Here is a 13,220-nt window from a genome sequence, read left to right as displayed (position 1 = left end):
TCCAGTGACTGTGGCCTCTCCCTCACCCTGGTCCAGTGACTGTGGCCTCTCCTCACCCTGGACCAGTGACTGGCCTCTCCCTCACCCTGGACCAGTAACTGTGCCTCTCCCCTCACCCCTGGACCAGTGACTGTGGCCTCTCCTCTACCCTGACCAGTGACTGTGCCTCGGGGCCTCCCCTCACCCCTGGTCCAGTGATGTCTCTTCCCCTGACCAGTGACTGTAGCTCCCTCACCCTGACCAGTGACTGTGGCCTCTCCTCACCCTGGACCAGTGACTGTGGCCTCTCCTCACCCTGGTCCAGTGACTGTGGCCTCCTCACCCTGACCAGTGACCGTGGCCTCCTCACCCTGGACCAGTAACTGTGCCTCTCACCCTGACCAGTGACTGGCCTCTCCCCACCCTGGACCAGTACTGTGCGCCCCCTCACCCTGACCAGTGACTGTAGCCTCTTCCCTCACCCTGACCAGTGACTGTGGCCTCCCACCCTGACCAGTGATGTGGCCTCCCCCTCACCCTGGACCAGTAACTGTGGCCTCCCCTCACCCTGGACCAGTGACTGTGCCTCTCCCTCACCCTGGACCAGTGATGTGGCCTCTCCCCTCACCCTGACCAGTTAGCCTCCACCGGACGCCTCACCCTGACCAGTAACTGTGCCTCCCCCTCACCCCGGTCCAGTGACTGTGGCTCTCCCCTCACCCTGGACCAGTAACTGTGCCTCCCCTCACCCTTGACCAGTAACTGTGCCTCTCCCTCACCCTGGTCCAGTAACTGTGCCTCTCCCCTCACCCCGGTCCAGTGACTGTTAAAACTGGTCCACTTTACCTCTGTTCTCTACCTAAATGACTCTAAGTTTCACCCCACATCGACCCGCCAGTGTTCAGACAACTTGGGTCAAACACATTGAAACCTGAAGCCAAATGTGTGACTCCATTATACGGTTTTATTGTTGTTGTTGTTGCTGTTGTTGTTGTTATTGTTGTTGTTGTTATTACTGTTTTTGTTACTCTTGTTTTTATTATTGTTTTTGTTTATGTTGTTGTTGTGTATGTAACAGTTTCAGGGAGATACAGATGACAGGATGACTGTGTGGACCTCTAATGGCTCTCGTGTTAGCAAGGTCACTAAGGGGTAGTTAAGAGGCTGTCTAGTCATGTGGATCGAGCGAGGACAGGTTGAGCGAGGACAGGTTGAACGAGGACAGGTTGAGCGAGGACAGGTTGAGCGAGGACAGGTTGAGCGAGGACAGGTGGAGCGAGGACAGGTGGAGCGGAGGACAGGTTGAGCGGAGGACAGGTTGAGCGAGACAGGTTGAGCGAGACAGGTTGAGCGAGGACAGGTTGAGCGAGGACAGGTTGAGCGAGGACAGGTTGAGCGAGGACAGGTTGAGCGAGGACAGGTTGAGCGAGGACAGGAGCGAGGACAGGTTGAGTGAGGACAGGTTGAGCGAGGACAGGTTGAGCGGAGACAGGGAGCGAGGACAGGTTGAACGGAGGACAGGTTGAGCGAGGACAGGTTGAGCGAGGACAGGTTGAGGAGGACAGGTGAGCGAGGACAGGTGGAGCGAGGACAGGTTGAGCGAGGACAGGTGGAGCGAGGACAGGTGGAGCGAGGACAGGTGGAGGAGGACAAGGTGGAGCGAGGACAGGGAGCGAGGACAGGTGAGCGAGGACAGGTTGAGCGAGGACAGTTGAACGAGGACAGGTTGAGTGAGGACAGGTTGAGCGAGGACAGGAGCGGAGGACAGGTGGAGCGAGGACAGGTGGAGCGAGGCAGTTGAGCGAGGACAGGTGAGGACAGGTGGAGCGAGGACAGGTGGAACGAGGACAGTTATTCTCCTCTAGTCTCTGGCTGGTAGACTACTAATACTGCTTAACCGGATAGTAATTGGGTAGTCTCCTTAGTGGAGCATGGTAACCGCTCCGCCACCTACTAAAGCAGTTTTGGGTTACATGAAGATTAGGCACCTCCGGTTAGGTTAGGTTTAGTTCTAGTTAGGTTTGGTTGGGCCAGGCAGGTCAGGTAGAGGTCAGGTTAGTTCTAGTTAGGCTAGGTTTGGTAGGGTCACGAAGTAGGGTCAGTCAGGTCAGGTCAAGCAGGGTTGTTAGGAAGGGTTAGGTTAGGTTAGGTCAGGTCAGGTCAGGTCGTAAGGTTAGGTTAGTTAGGTCAGGGTTAGGTTAGGTTAGGTCAGGTCAGGTCAGGTCAGGTCAAGTTAGGTTAGGTTAGGTCAAGTTAGGTTAGATTAGGCTAGGTTAGGCTTCATTAGGTTTCCTTAGACGAGCAATAGTGTGTAATCATCAGGTGAAATAAGCGAGGCTGCCTAATCATCATCAGATCTAATGACTGTTTCTACACAACCATGATCCCTCGTTAACTATTATTTTAACTCATAGTTTAAGTGAACCCCTTAATTGTGTCCTCAAGGCTCCAGGTGAAGGGAAGGTGTGAATTACGGCAGTCAGTCAGTCAGTCAGTCAGTCATTCAGTCAGTCAGTCAGTCAGTCAGTCATTAAGTCATTCAGTCAGTCATTAAGTCATTCAGTCAGTCAGTCAGTCAGTCAGTCATATTGTCAGTCAGTCAGTCAGTCAGTCATTAAGTCATTCAGTCAGTCAGTCAGTCATTGTCATGGTCATTGTCTAGTCAGTCAGTCAGTTTAAGTCAGTCAGTCAGTCACTAAGTCAATGAGTCAGACAGTCAATCTAATTCGTGTATCATTAGTTAAGAGTAATTCTAAACGGCTGAGCCTTTGAGAATCTTGTGTTGGTGTCCTTGATGAAGTGAGTCAGTGAGATGCATTTTCCCAGTACCACTTACGGAAAAAAAACTTAACTTACCATTTTTTCCGAGAATCTGATCCAAGAAGAGAGAGAGAGAGAGAGAGAGAGAGAGAGAGAGAGAGAGAGAATATGAGAGATAGAGTTAGAGAACGAGAGAGAGAGAGAGAGAGAGAGAGAGGAGAGGAGAGAGAGAAGAAGAGAGAGATAGAGAGAGACTAGAAAGGAAGAGTGAGATGGAATATGAGAGCGAAGAAGAGAGAGAAAAAGAATGGCAGAATTAAAGAGAGATAATGAGAGAGAGAGAGAGAGAGAGAGAGAGAGAGAGAGAGAGAGAGAGAGAGAGAGAGTCACCACCATCATCGATCTAACATAAACATGTACAGTTATGACCATAAATTCCTGAACACTTGGTGGTGTCTATCTGGCATCCACTTGTGGCTGAGGAAGGTGACTGGTTGATTGCTGGTGAAAGCTGTCTTGTTTTGGTTAGGTTGTGGTTAAGGTAGAGATTAGGTTAGGTTGGTTAGGTTAGGTTGGCTTGGTTAGGTTAGTTAGGTTTGGTTAGGTTAGGTTAGATTAGGTTAGTTGGGTTAGGTTTGGCTTTGGTTAGGTTAGGTTAGGTTAGGTTAGGGTTAGGTTAGGTTAGGTTTGGTTTGGTTAGGGTGTTTAAGCGGAGGTTCCTAAATTTCATGTGGACCGAATAATTACAACTCGCTCGTGAACCTTGAAGAATCTATCAAAAGTCTTAGTTAAGGAGTCAGTCAGAGAAGTTCTCGCGTCCACCCTTTTTCCTCCCTCCCACTTCTCCACCTTCCTACCTATTTCCACTACCCATTTCCTCCCACGTCTTCCAACCTCTTCCTTGCCCACCCATTTCCTTCCCTCCTCCTTCCCCTCCCAACCTCATTCTTCCCCCACCCATTATCCTCCTCCTACACCTCCTTCCTACCCTCCTCCACCTCCCTCCACATCCCCCTTTCTACCTCCTCCCTCCACCTCCCACCCTCCACCTTCCCCCCTTCCTACCTCCTCCCCTCCACATCCCTTCCTACCCTCCTCCTCCACCTCCCCTTCCTACCCTCCACCTCCCCCTTCCTATCTCCCTCCACCTCCCTCCTACCTCCCTCCACCTCCTTCTCACTCCCTCCTCCACCTCCCCCTTCCTACCCTCCTCCACCTCCTTCCTCACCTCCTCCTCTACCTCCCCCTCCACCTCTTCCCCCCCTGCCTCACTGGTAATGTCAGGTCTGTTTGTTTACCATCTGTGGATTTTAGTTATCAGGAACACCTCCGTCAGTGACCATAGCCCACCATACTGGCGAGCGTTCGTCTGGCGTAGCTGTCGTAATTTGTTCCTGGCGGTGAACCTGTAGTGAGGTGACGGGGTAGTGATGTGTGTATGTTTGTATGACTGTCTGTAAAGTATATACTGTGACTGTATGTTTGTTATGACAGTTTGTATGACATGATAATTATGTGCATGATTGTTTGTTTGTATGACTGTGTATGAGTGTATATGTGTATGACCATGTAAGTTTAATACTGTGTACGTGTATAACAGGTGTATGATAATGTACGATTCAGTGTCCAATCACAGCTCTTGTCTCTGCTGCATCGCGTTTTGATTGGTTAATGAAGTAACGATTTTGACTCAACAGTGTGTGTGTGTGTGTGTGTGTGTGTGTGTGTGTGTGTGTGTGTGTGTGTGTGTGTGTGTGTGTGTGTGTGTATTTCCTGTATGCTCGTGTATGTGTGCACCTTACAGTGTATGCCGATGCCTTAAATACAAGAGTGCGGTGGCTGAGTGGACACAGCGCTCAACTCCTATTCTTGATGTCGCTCGTTCGCTCCCAGGGCACCCCTAACTCACCCAGCTGTGAATTAGTACCTACCTTTACAGATGGTGAGGAATAAAGGCTGTCCATTGCAGTGCCAACCATACTACCTCCTGGTATACCTGAAAAAGGCTTAGTCAACAGTATGCTGTATCCGCGCCGCCCTTAATAGGATGTCAGGCCTTCGGGATTCACTAGCACGTCTTATATGAGCGTGTAGGCGTGTGTCGCGTCTCATCATATATAACTATACCTTATGTGATCGTATATGCGTATGACGATGTATGAGTGGGTGGGGAGGGGTGGGGGTACCTGAATGTGCCTGTGCTGCTTAACTTGCCTGGTGGGGAGGGGAGGAGGGGGACAGGTCGTAGAATCGCCACCAGACCCAGGGAAGGAGGGAGGGGAGGGAAGGAGGGAGGGAGAGAAGGAGGGGGAGGAGAGAAGGAGGAAGGAGGGAGGGAAGGAGGGGGAGGAGGCGTGGGCGGCGTTGATGGTGAGAGATTATACACAGTGATGCTCAATTTATTTATTTATCTTTTTTATGTTCTTAAAGAGTGAGATAGACCAGGTGACCTCGTGTGTGTGTGTTGTGGTGTGTGAATGAGGCTCTTCATATCCTGAAGGATGTTGCAAAAAATTAATTCGAAAATGAAAAAACACACACACACAACTCTTTTCTCCTCCTCCTCCAGTCTTCCCTCGTTTCCTCCTTCCCTCCGCCTTCTTTCTTCCCTCCTCCCTTCCTTCTTCCCCCTCCTTCTTCCTTCGTTTCCTCCTCCTTCTTCCCTCTTCGTTTCTCCACCTTCTCTTCCTCCCCTTTCTTCCTTTTCCCCCCACCTCTTCCACCCCTCCCTCCCCCCACCTCGTCCCTTCTCCCTCCCTCTTCCCTCATCTCCCTCTCCTCCATCCCACCCTCCACCCCCCTCCGCCCCCTCCCCCTCAGTGAGCAGCGTCAGGGGTGTTGGTTGTGGTCGTCTTGTCATTTTGTTTTCTTGTCTCACCAACTGTAGGATCAGCCGGGTAGAGACACGGACCACACGTGAGAGAGAGAGAGAGAGAGAGAGAGAGAGAGAGAGAGAGAGAGAGAGGCCAGAACTACTCTAGGTTACAGTTACCAGGAGAAGAACCAGGTGGTGATGGTGGCCAGGTAGCGTAAAGCAACACCTGGTCCCTGGTAGGTGGCTGTGTGGCTGTGGTGGTGTGGGGTGTGGCATCGAGGGTGTGTAGTGTGGTATGTGGTGGTGGTAATGAGGCAGTGAGGTGGTAATATTCAAAATGGTGCGATTTAAATTCTGGTCGTGAATTTGACTCCACACACAAGATACACACACACACACACACACACACACACACACACACACACACACACACACACACACACAATAATGAGATGGTAAAGGCCAACTCTATAACATTACTATTTCACCCATAGCCAAACAGAAGACTAACCCAACCCACCCCTGGCTGTGTGCTCCTAAGAAACATTACCTTTTACTCAGAGATCTCTCACTTGAGGGTTTACGTGTGACCGGGGGCAGGTCTTCACAACACTCAAATACTGAAGAGATGAAGTGTTTGGGCCAGCTGGTACATCTACCGTCACTTGTAACATAACACTGAGATGAATTTGACTCACGTTGGGTTAGGTTAGATTCTAGGTTAGGTTAGGTGGGACAAAATGTATAAGTTTATAGTGATTGACAGGAATAATGAGTTCCTTTTCTTATGCCTGTCTCTCCCTTCTGTTTCATGAGAGAGAGAGAGATTTATTTCCCACCGTTCTGGCCTTCTTCAGCGTTGAGGCCCCCAGGTAGGTAGAGGGCACCTGGTGAACGTTCAGTACCCTGGATGGAGTCAAGGTGTAGGAGGTGGAGGGTGAGGTAGAAGACCAGGTGGAGGACGAGTTACAGGTGGAGGACGAGGTGGAATACATCAAGAGCGAAGACTCAGTTTTAGGACATAAATAACAGACGGAAAAACACAAACAGGACATCGCTCCAGGTGTCCAAAAGTCAAACCACGTCCTCCTTGACACCTGAGGAGTATATTTGTGCCAGAGTTGATTGACATACAAGGAGCAGGAAATAAGTTATATTCTTGGGGTCATTATTTGGAAACTGTGTCAAAGGGAGATGGTTCAACCCAGTGGACCGGTAATCAATAGGTGTCGTCCTTGGTCCAGTTTGTATCTACGGACCAAGTTCCACGTTAATCCACCGAGTAGAAGTTAAGTTAGAGCACGGACACCAAACACGGACGGACGAACGGATGGACAGTGGATATAACACCCCATAGCTTCACTCTGTAGATTCACCCCATAACTTCTCCCAACAGCTTCACACCATAGCTTCACCCTATAGCTTCACCCCATAGCTTCCTCAGCCCTTCACCCCGTGGCTTCACCCCGTGTACCCATAGCTACCTCAGCCCTTCACCCCAGCTTCAAACAGCTTCAACAACTTCTTAGCTTGGTCTCCCAGGAACAGCACAACGGCTCATTCCTTATCATTAGCGGCCCCGGAGTATTGTGGTCAAGTTGTACTCTTCTTTTTTCTCTCTCTCTCTCTCTCTCTCTCTCTCTCTCTCTCTACGGCAGAGTTCATACCCATCAAGGGATCCATTTGTCACTGTGTTACTACAAACCCGTTGCTAGGGAGAGGGAGATTGGTAGTGAGGGGAGAGAAACGTGAGGAGGAATGTAGAGGAAGGAGAGAGATGGTAGGGAGGAGGAGGAGGTAAGTGAAGAAGGTGGATAGGGAAGGAGGAAGAGGAGGAGAGAGGAGGAGAGAGGGAGATGAATAGATGGGTTGATAAATACAAAGATATTAATAGATGGGGAAGAGGGAGAGCAGGTGGGGAAGGAGAGGAGGAGGTAAGAGAGGAGGTGTGTGTGTGTGTGTGTGTGTGTGTGTGTGTGTGTGTGTGTGTGTGTAATCTTACCAGCAACATACTACACAGACACATACAATATACTAGAACACATACTACACAAGACACATACTACACAAGACACATACTACACAAGACACATGCTAAGACATACTGCACAAGACACATACACAGACACATACTACACAAGACACATGCTACACAAGACACATACTACACAAGACACATACTACACAAGACACATACTACACAAGACACATACTACACAAGACAAGACACACATGCTACACAAGACACATACTGAAGACACATACTACACAAGACACATACTACACAAGACACATACTACACACAAGACACATACTACACAAGACACATGCTACACAAGACACATGCACAAGACACATACCACAAGACACATACTACACAAGACACATACTACACAAGACACATACTACACAGACACATACTACACAAGACACATACTACACAAGACATATACTGAGACACTTGCTACAGAAGACACATACTACACAAGACACTTACTACAGAAGACACATACTACACAAGACACATACTACACAAGACACATACTACACAAGACACACATACTACACAAGACACATACTACACACACACATACTACACAAGACACATACTACACAAGACACTTACTACAGAAGACACATACTACACAAGACACATTACACAAGACAATAGCTCAGTTAAAAGACACATACTACACAAGACACATACTACACAAGACACATACTACACAAGACACATACTACACAAGACACATACTACACAAGACACATACTACAAAGACACTTACTACAGAAGACACATACTACACAAGACACCAGACACAAGACACATACTATACAAGACACTTACTACAGAAGACACATACTACACAAGACACATACTACACAAGACACATACTACACAAGACACATACCACACAAGACACATACCACAAGACACATACTACACAAGACACATACTACACAAGACACATACTACTATAAGACACTTACTACAGAAGACATACTACACAAGACATATACTACACAAGACACATACTACATAAGACACATACTACAAAGACACATACTACACAAGACAAGACACATATACACAAGACACATACTACATTAACATAAGACACATGCTAATAAAGACACATGCTACACAAGACACATACTACACAAGACACATACTACACAAGACAAGACACATACTACAAGACACATACTATACAATACAAGACACATGCTACACAAGACACACATCTACACAAGACACATACTACACAAGACAAGACACATGCTACACAAGACACATACTACACAAGACACATACTACACAAGACACATGCTACACAAGACACATACTACACAAGACACATACTACACAAGACAAGACACATACTACAAGACATATACACAATACACATACTACACAAGACACATGCTACACAAGACACATACTACACAAGACACATACTACAGAAGACACATACTACACAAGACAAGACACATACTACACAAGACACTTACTACAGAAGACACTTACTACACAAGACACATACTACACAAGACACATACTACACAAGACACATACTACACAAGACACATACTACACAAGACAAGACACTTACTACACAAGACACATATGCTACATAAGACAAGACACATGCTACACAAGACACATACTACACAAGACACATACATACACATACTACACAAGACAGATACATACTACAGAAGACACATACTACAAGACACTACACAAGACAAGACACTTACTACACAAGACACTACTACACAAGACACATACTACACAAGACAAGACACATACTACACAAGACATACTACACAAGACACCTTACGCAGACACATGCTAATAAGACACATATGCTACACAAGACACATACTACACAAGACAAGACACATGCTACACAAGACACATATACTACACAAGACACATACTACACAAGAACACACATGCTACACAAGACACATACTACACAAGACACTTACTACATAAGACAAGACACATGCTACAAGACACATGCTACACAAGACACATACTACACAAGACAGACACATGCTACTACAGATACACAGTACTAATAAATAAGACACATGCTACACAAGACACTTACTACAGAAGACACATTACACAAGACAATTACTACACAAGACACTTACTACACAACACATACACAAGACACATACCACAAGACACATACTACACAAGACACATACTACACAAGACACATACTACACAAGACACATGACTACACAAGACACATACTACACAATAAAGACACATACTACACAAGACACACATGCTACATACACACATGCTACACACACAAGACACATGCTACACAAGACACATACTACACAAGACACATACTACATAAGACAAGACATGCTACACAAGACACATGCACACAAGACACATGCTACACAAGACAAGACACATGCTACACAAGACACATATACTACACAAGACAAGACACAGGCTACACAAGACACATACTACACAAGACACATACTACACAAGACACATACTACATAAGACACATACTACACAAGACACATACTACACAAGACATACTACACAAACACATGCTACACAAGACAAGACACATACACAAGACACATACTACACAAGACACATACTACACAAGACAAGACATGCTATTAAGCTGACAACATGCTACACAAGACACATGCTACACAAGACACATGCTACACAAGACAAGACACACATGCTACACAAGACACATCACATACACAAGACACATGCTACACAAGACACATACTACACAAGACACATACTACACACACACACAAGACACATACTACACAAGCACCACTACAGAAGACACATACTACAGAAGACACTTACTACACAAAGACACTTACTACACAAGACACTTACTACACAAGACACTTACTACAGAAGACAATACTACAGAAGACACTTACTACACAAGACACTTACTACACAAGACACACACACACACACATACTACAGAAGACACTTACTACACAAGACACATGCTACACAACATTAATACTACACAAGACACCTCTACTACAGAAGACACTTACTACACAAGACACATACTACACAAGACACTTACTACAGAAGACACTTTTACTAATACATTACACATGCTACAGAAATAATTTCCTACACAGAAGACACTTACTTACAGAAACACTTTTTACTACACAAGACACTTACTACAGAAGACACTTACTCACAAGACACATACTACAAGACACTCCTACTACAGAAGACACTTACTACACAAGACACTTACTACAGAGACACTTACTACACAAGACAAGACACTTACTACAGAAGACACTTACTACACAAGACACTTACTACAGAAGACACTTACTACACAAGACACATTACTACAGAAGACACTTACTACACAAGACACATACTACACAACATTTGCTACACACAAAAGACACTTACTACAGAAAGACACTTACTACAGAAGACACTATACTACACAAGACAAGACACTTACTACAGAAGACACTTACTACACAAGACACATACTACACAAGACACATACTACACAAGACACTTACTACAGAAGACACTTACTACAGAGACACTTACTACACAAGACACTTACTACAGAGAGACACTTACTACTGAGACACATACTACACAAGACACTTACTACAGAGACCTTACTACTGAGACACTTACCAAAGACATGCTACTAGGACACATGCTACCTGAGACAGACACATGCTACTGAGACAAGGACACATGCTACACAGACACATGCTACTGAGACACACATGCTACTGAGACACATGCTGCAGAGACACATACTACACAGGACACACATGCTACTGAGACGCACTACAGGACATCTACACAGAGGACACATGCTACACAGGACAGGACACATGCTACTGGACACACATGCTACTGAGACACATACTGCACAAGACACTTACTGCAGAGACACTTGCTACAGAGACCTTACTACACAAGACCTTGCTACACAAGACCACATGCTACACACAGGACACATACTACTGAGAGACACATGCTACAAGACACATGCTACCTGAGACACATACTACACAGAGACACTTACTACAGAAACACTTACTACACCAAGACACTTACTACACAGACACTTACTACTGAGACACATGCTACTGAGACACATACTGAGACACACATGCTACACAAGACACTTACAGAAGACACTTACTACAAGACTCTCATACTACAAGACACTTACTAGAGAGAGACACATGCTACAGAAGACACTGCACACAGACACATACTGCAGAGACACTTACTACAGAGACACATGCTACACAGACACATACTACAGAAGACACTTACTACAGAGACCTTGCTGCACAAGAGCACTTGCTACAGAGATTGCTACAGACACATGCCTCACCAGGACAGGACACATGTGCAGGACACACTACTGGGACACATGCTACAGGACACATGCTGCTACAGGGGACAGGACACATGCTACGGACCTTACACAGGACACGTGCCTGCAGGACAGGACACGTGCTGCTGGGAGTGTAGAGGACCGCGTACTGCCTGGGACACTTGCTGCTGGGACTTGCCTGGGACACATGCTACTGGACACATGCTACAGGACTTTTGCTGCAGGAGGACGATGCCTGGGACTGCTTGCACAGGGACACATGTCTGGGGCTGCACGGGACATGTACTGGGACACATGCTGCTGGGACACATGCTGCACGGGACAGCATGCTGCACAGGACGCTACACGGGACACACATGCCTGCAGGACGGACACTTGCTACTGGGACACATGCTACTGGGACATGCACTTGCTACACACAAGGACACATGCCTGCACGCCACTGCACAGAGACCTTGCTGCACAAAGACACATGCCTGGAGACACACACTGCTACACTGAGACCTTGCTACAGAGACACTTGCTACTGGGACACATACTGCCTGAGGACAGGACACGTGCTGCAGAGACAACATGCTGCACCATGCTGACACACATGCTACTGGGACAGAGACACATGCTACTGGGGGACCACTTGCTGCTGAGACACGTGCTACTGGGGACAGGACACGTGCTGCTGGGACACATACTGCACAGGGACACATGCTACTGGGACACGTGCCTGCTGGACAGGACACATGCACTGCACAGGACACATATGCTACTGGGATAGGACTGGCACTGCTGGGACACTTGCTGCGGGACTGCACATGCTACTGGGACACATGCTACACAAGGGACAGGACACATGCTACTAGGACACTTGCTACACAGGACACATGCTACACAGGACATGCTGCTGCAGGACACATGCTACACATGACACATGCTACAGAGACACCTGTACGAGGATACATGCTACCTGAGACATATGACAGGACATGCCTGGGACCTTGCTAGAGACACATGCTACACAGGATGCTTACTACAGGACCTTGCTACTGAGACCTTGCTAAGGGACATAGCTATCTGGGACACATACTACACAGGACACTTACTACAGAAGACACATGCTGGAGACACATGCTACACAAGGACACTTACTACTGAGAGACCACATGCTACACAGACATGCTAAAACAAGACACTTACTATGAGACACTTGCTACAAGACACATACTACATGAGACATGCTAAAC

General features: G+C 46.9%; 1 protein-coding gene across 1 annotated transcript; it reads right to left on the bottom strand.

Annotated features, from left to right (window-relative positions):
• Positions 1-1,151: 1,151 nt before the first annotated feature.
• Positions 1,152-11,285, bottom strand: LOC121856575 (repetitive proline-rich cell wall protein 1-like). The gene is made up of 2 exons (XM_042352193.1): positions 11,262-11,285; positions 1,152-1,847 (listed from the first exon to the last, which is right to left on the bottom strand). Exons 1-2 carry the CDS (start codon positions 11,283-11,285, stop codon positions 1,152-1,154), a joined length of 720 nt encoding a protein of 239 aa, XP_042208127.1.
• Positions 11,286-13,220: the final 1,935 nt, after the last annotated feature.

Source organism: Homarus americanus, unplaced genomic scaffold, assembly GCF_018991925.1.
Source record: "Homarus americanus isolate GMGI-L3 unplaced genomic scaffold, GMGI_Hamer_2.0 scaffold60385, whole genome shotgun sequence".
Classification (NCBI taxonomy): domain Eukaryota; kingdom Metazoa; phylum Arthropoda; class Malacostraca; order Decapoda; family Nephropidae; genus Homarus; species Homarus americanus.
Note: the sequence above shows the minus strand (reverse complement) of the source record. Positions and strands in the feature narration are given on the sequence as shown.

Excerpts from the sequence above, each read along its gene's own strand:
- LOC121856575 (XM_042352193.1), bottom strand. The coding sequence starts at position 11,285 with ATGTGTCCTAGTAGCATGTCTTTG. Across the intron at positions 1,848-11,261 it reads GTCCTAGTAGCATGTCTTTG|AGACTAGAGGAGAATAACTG; the intron begins GTAAGTGTCTCA and ends TCTACCAGCCAG.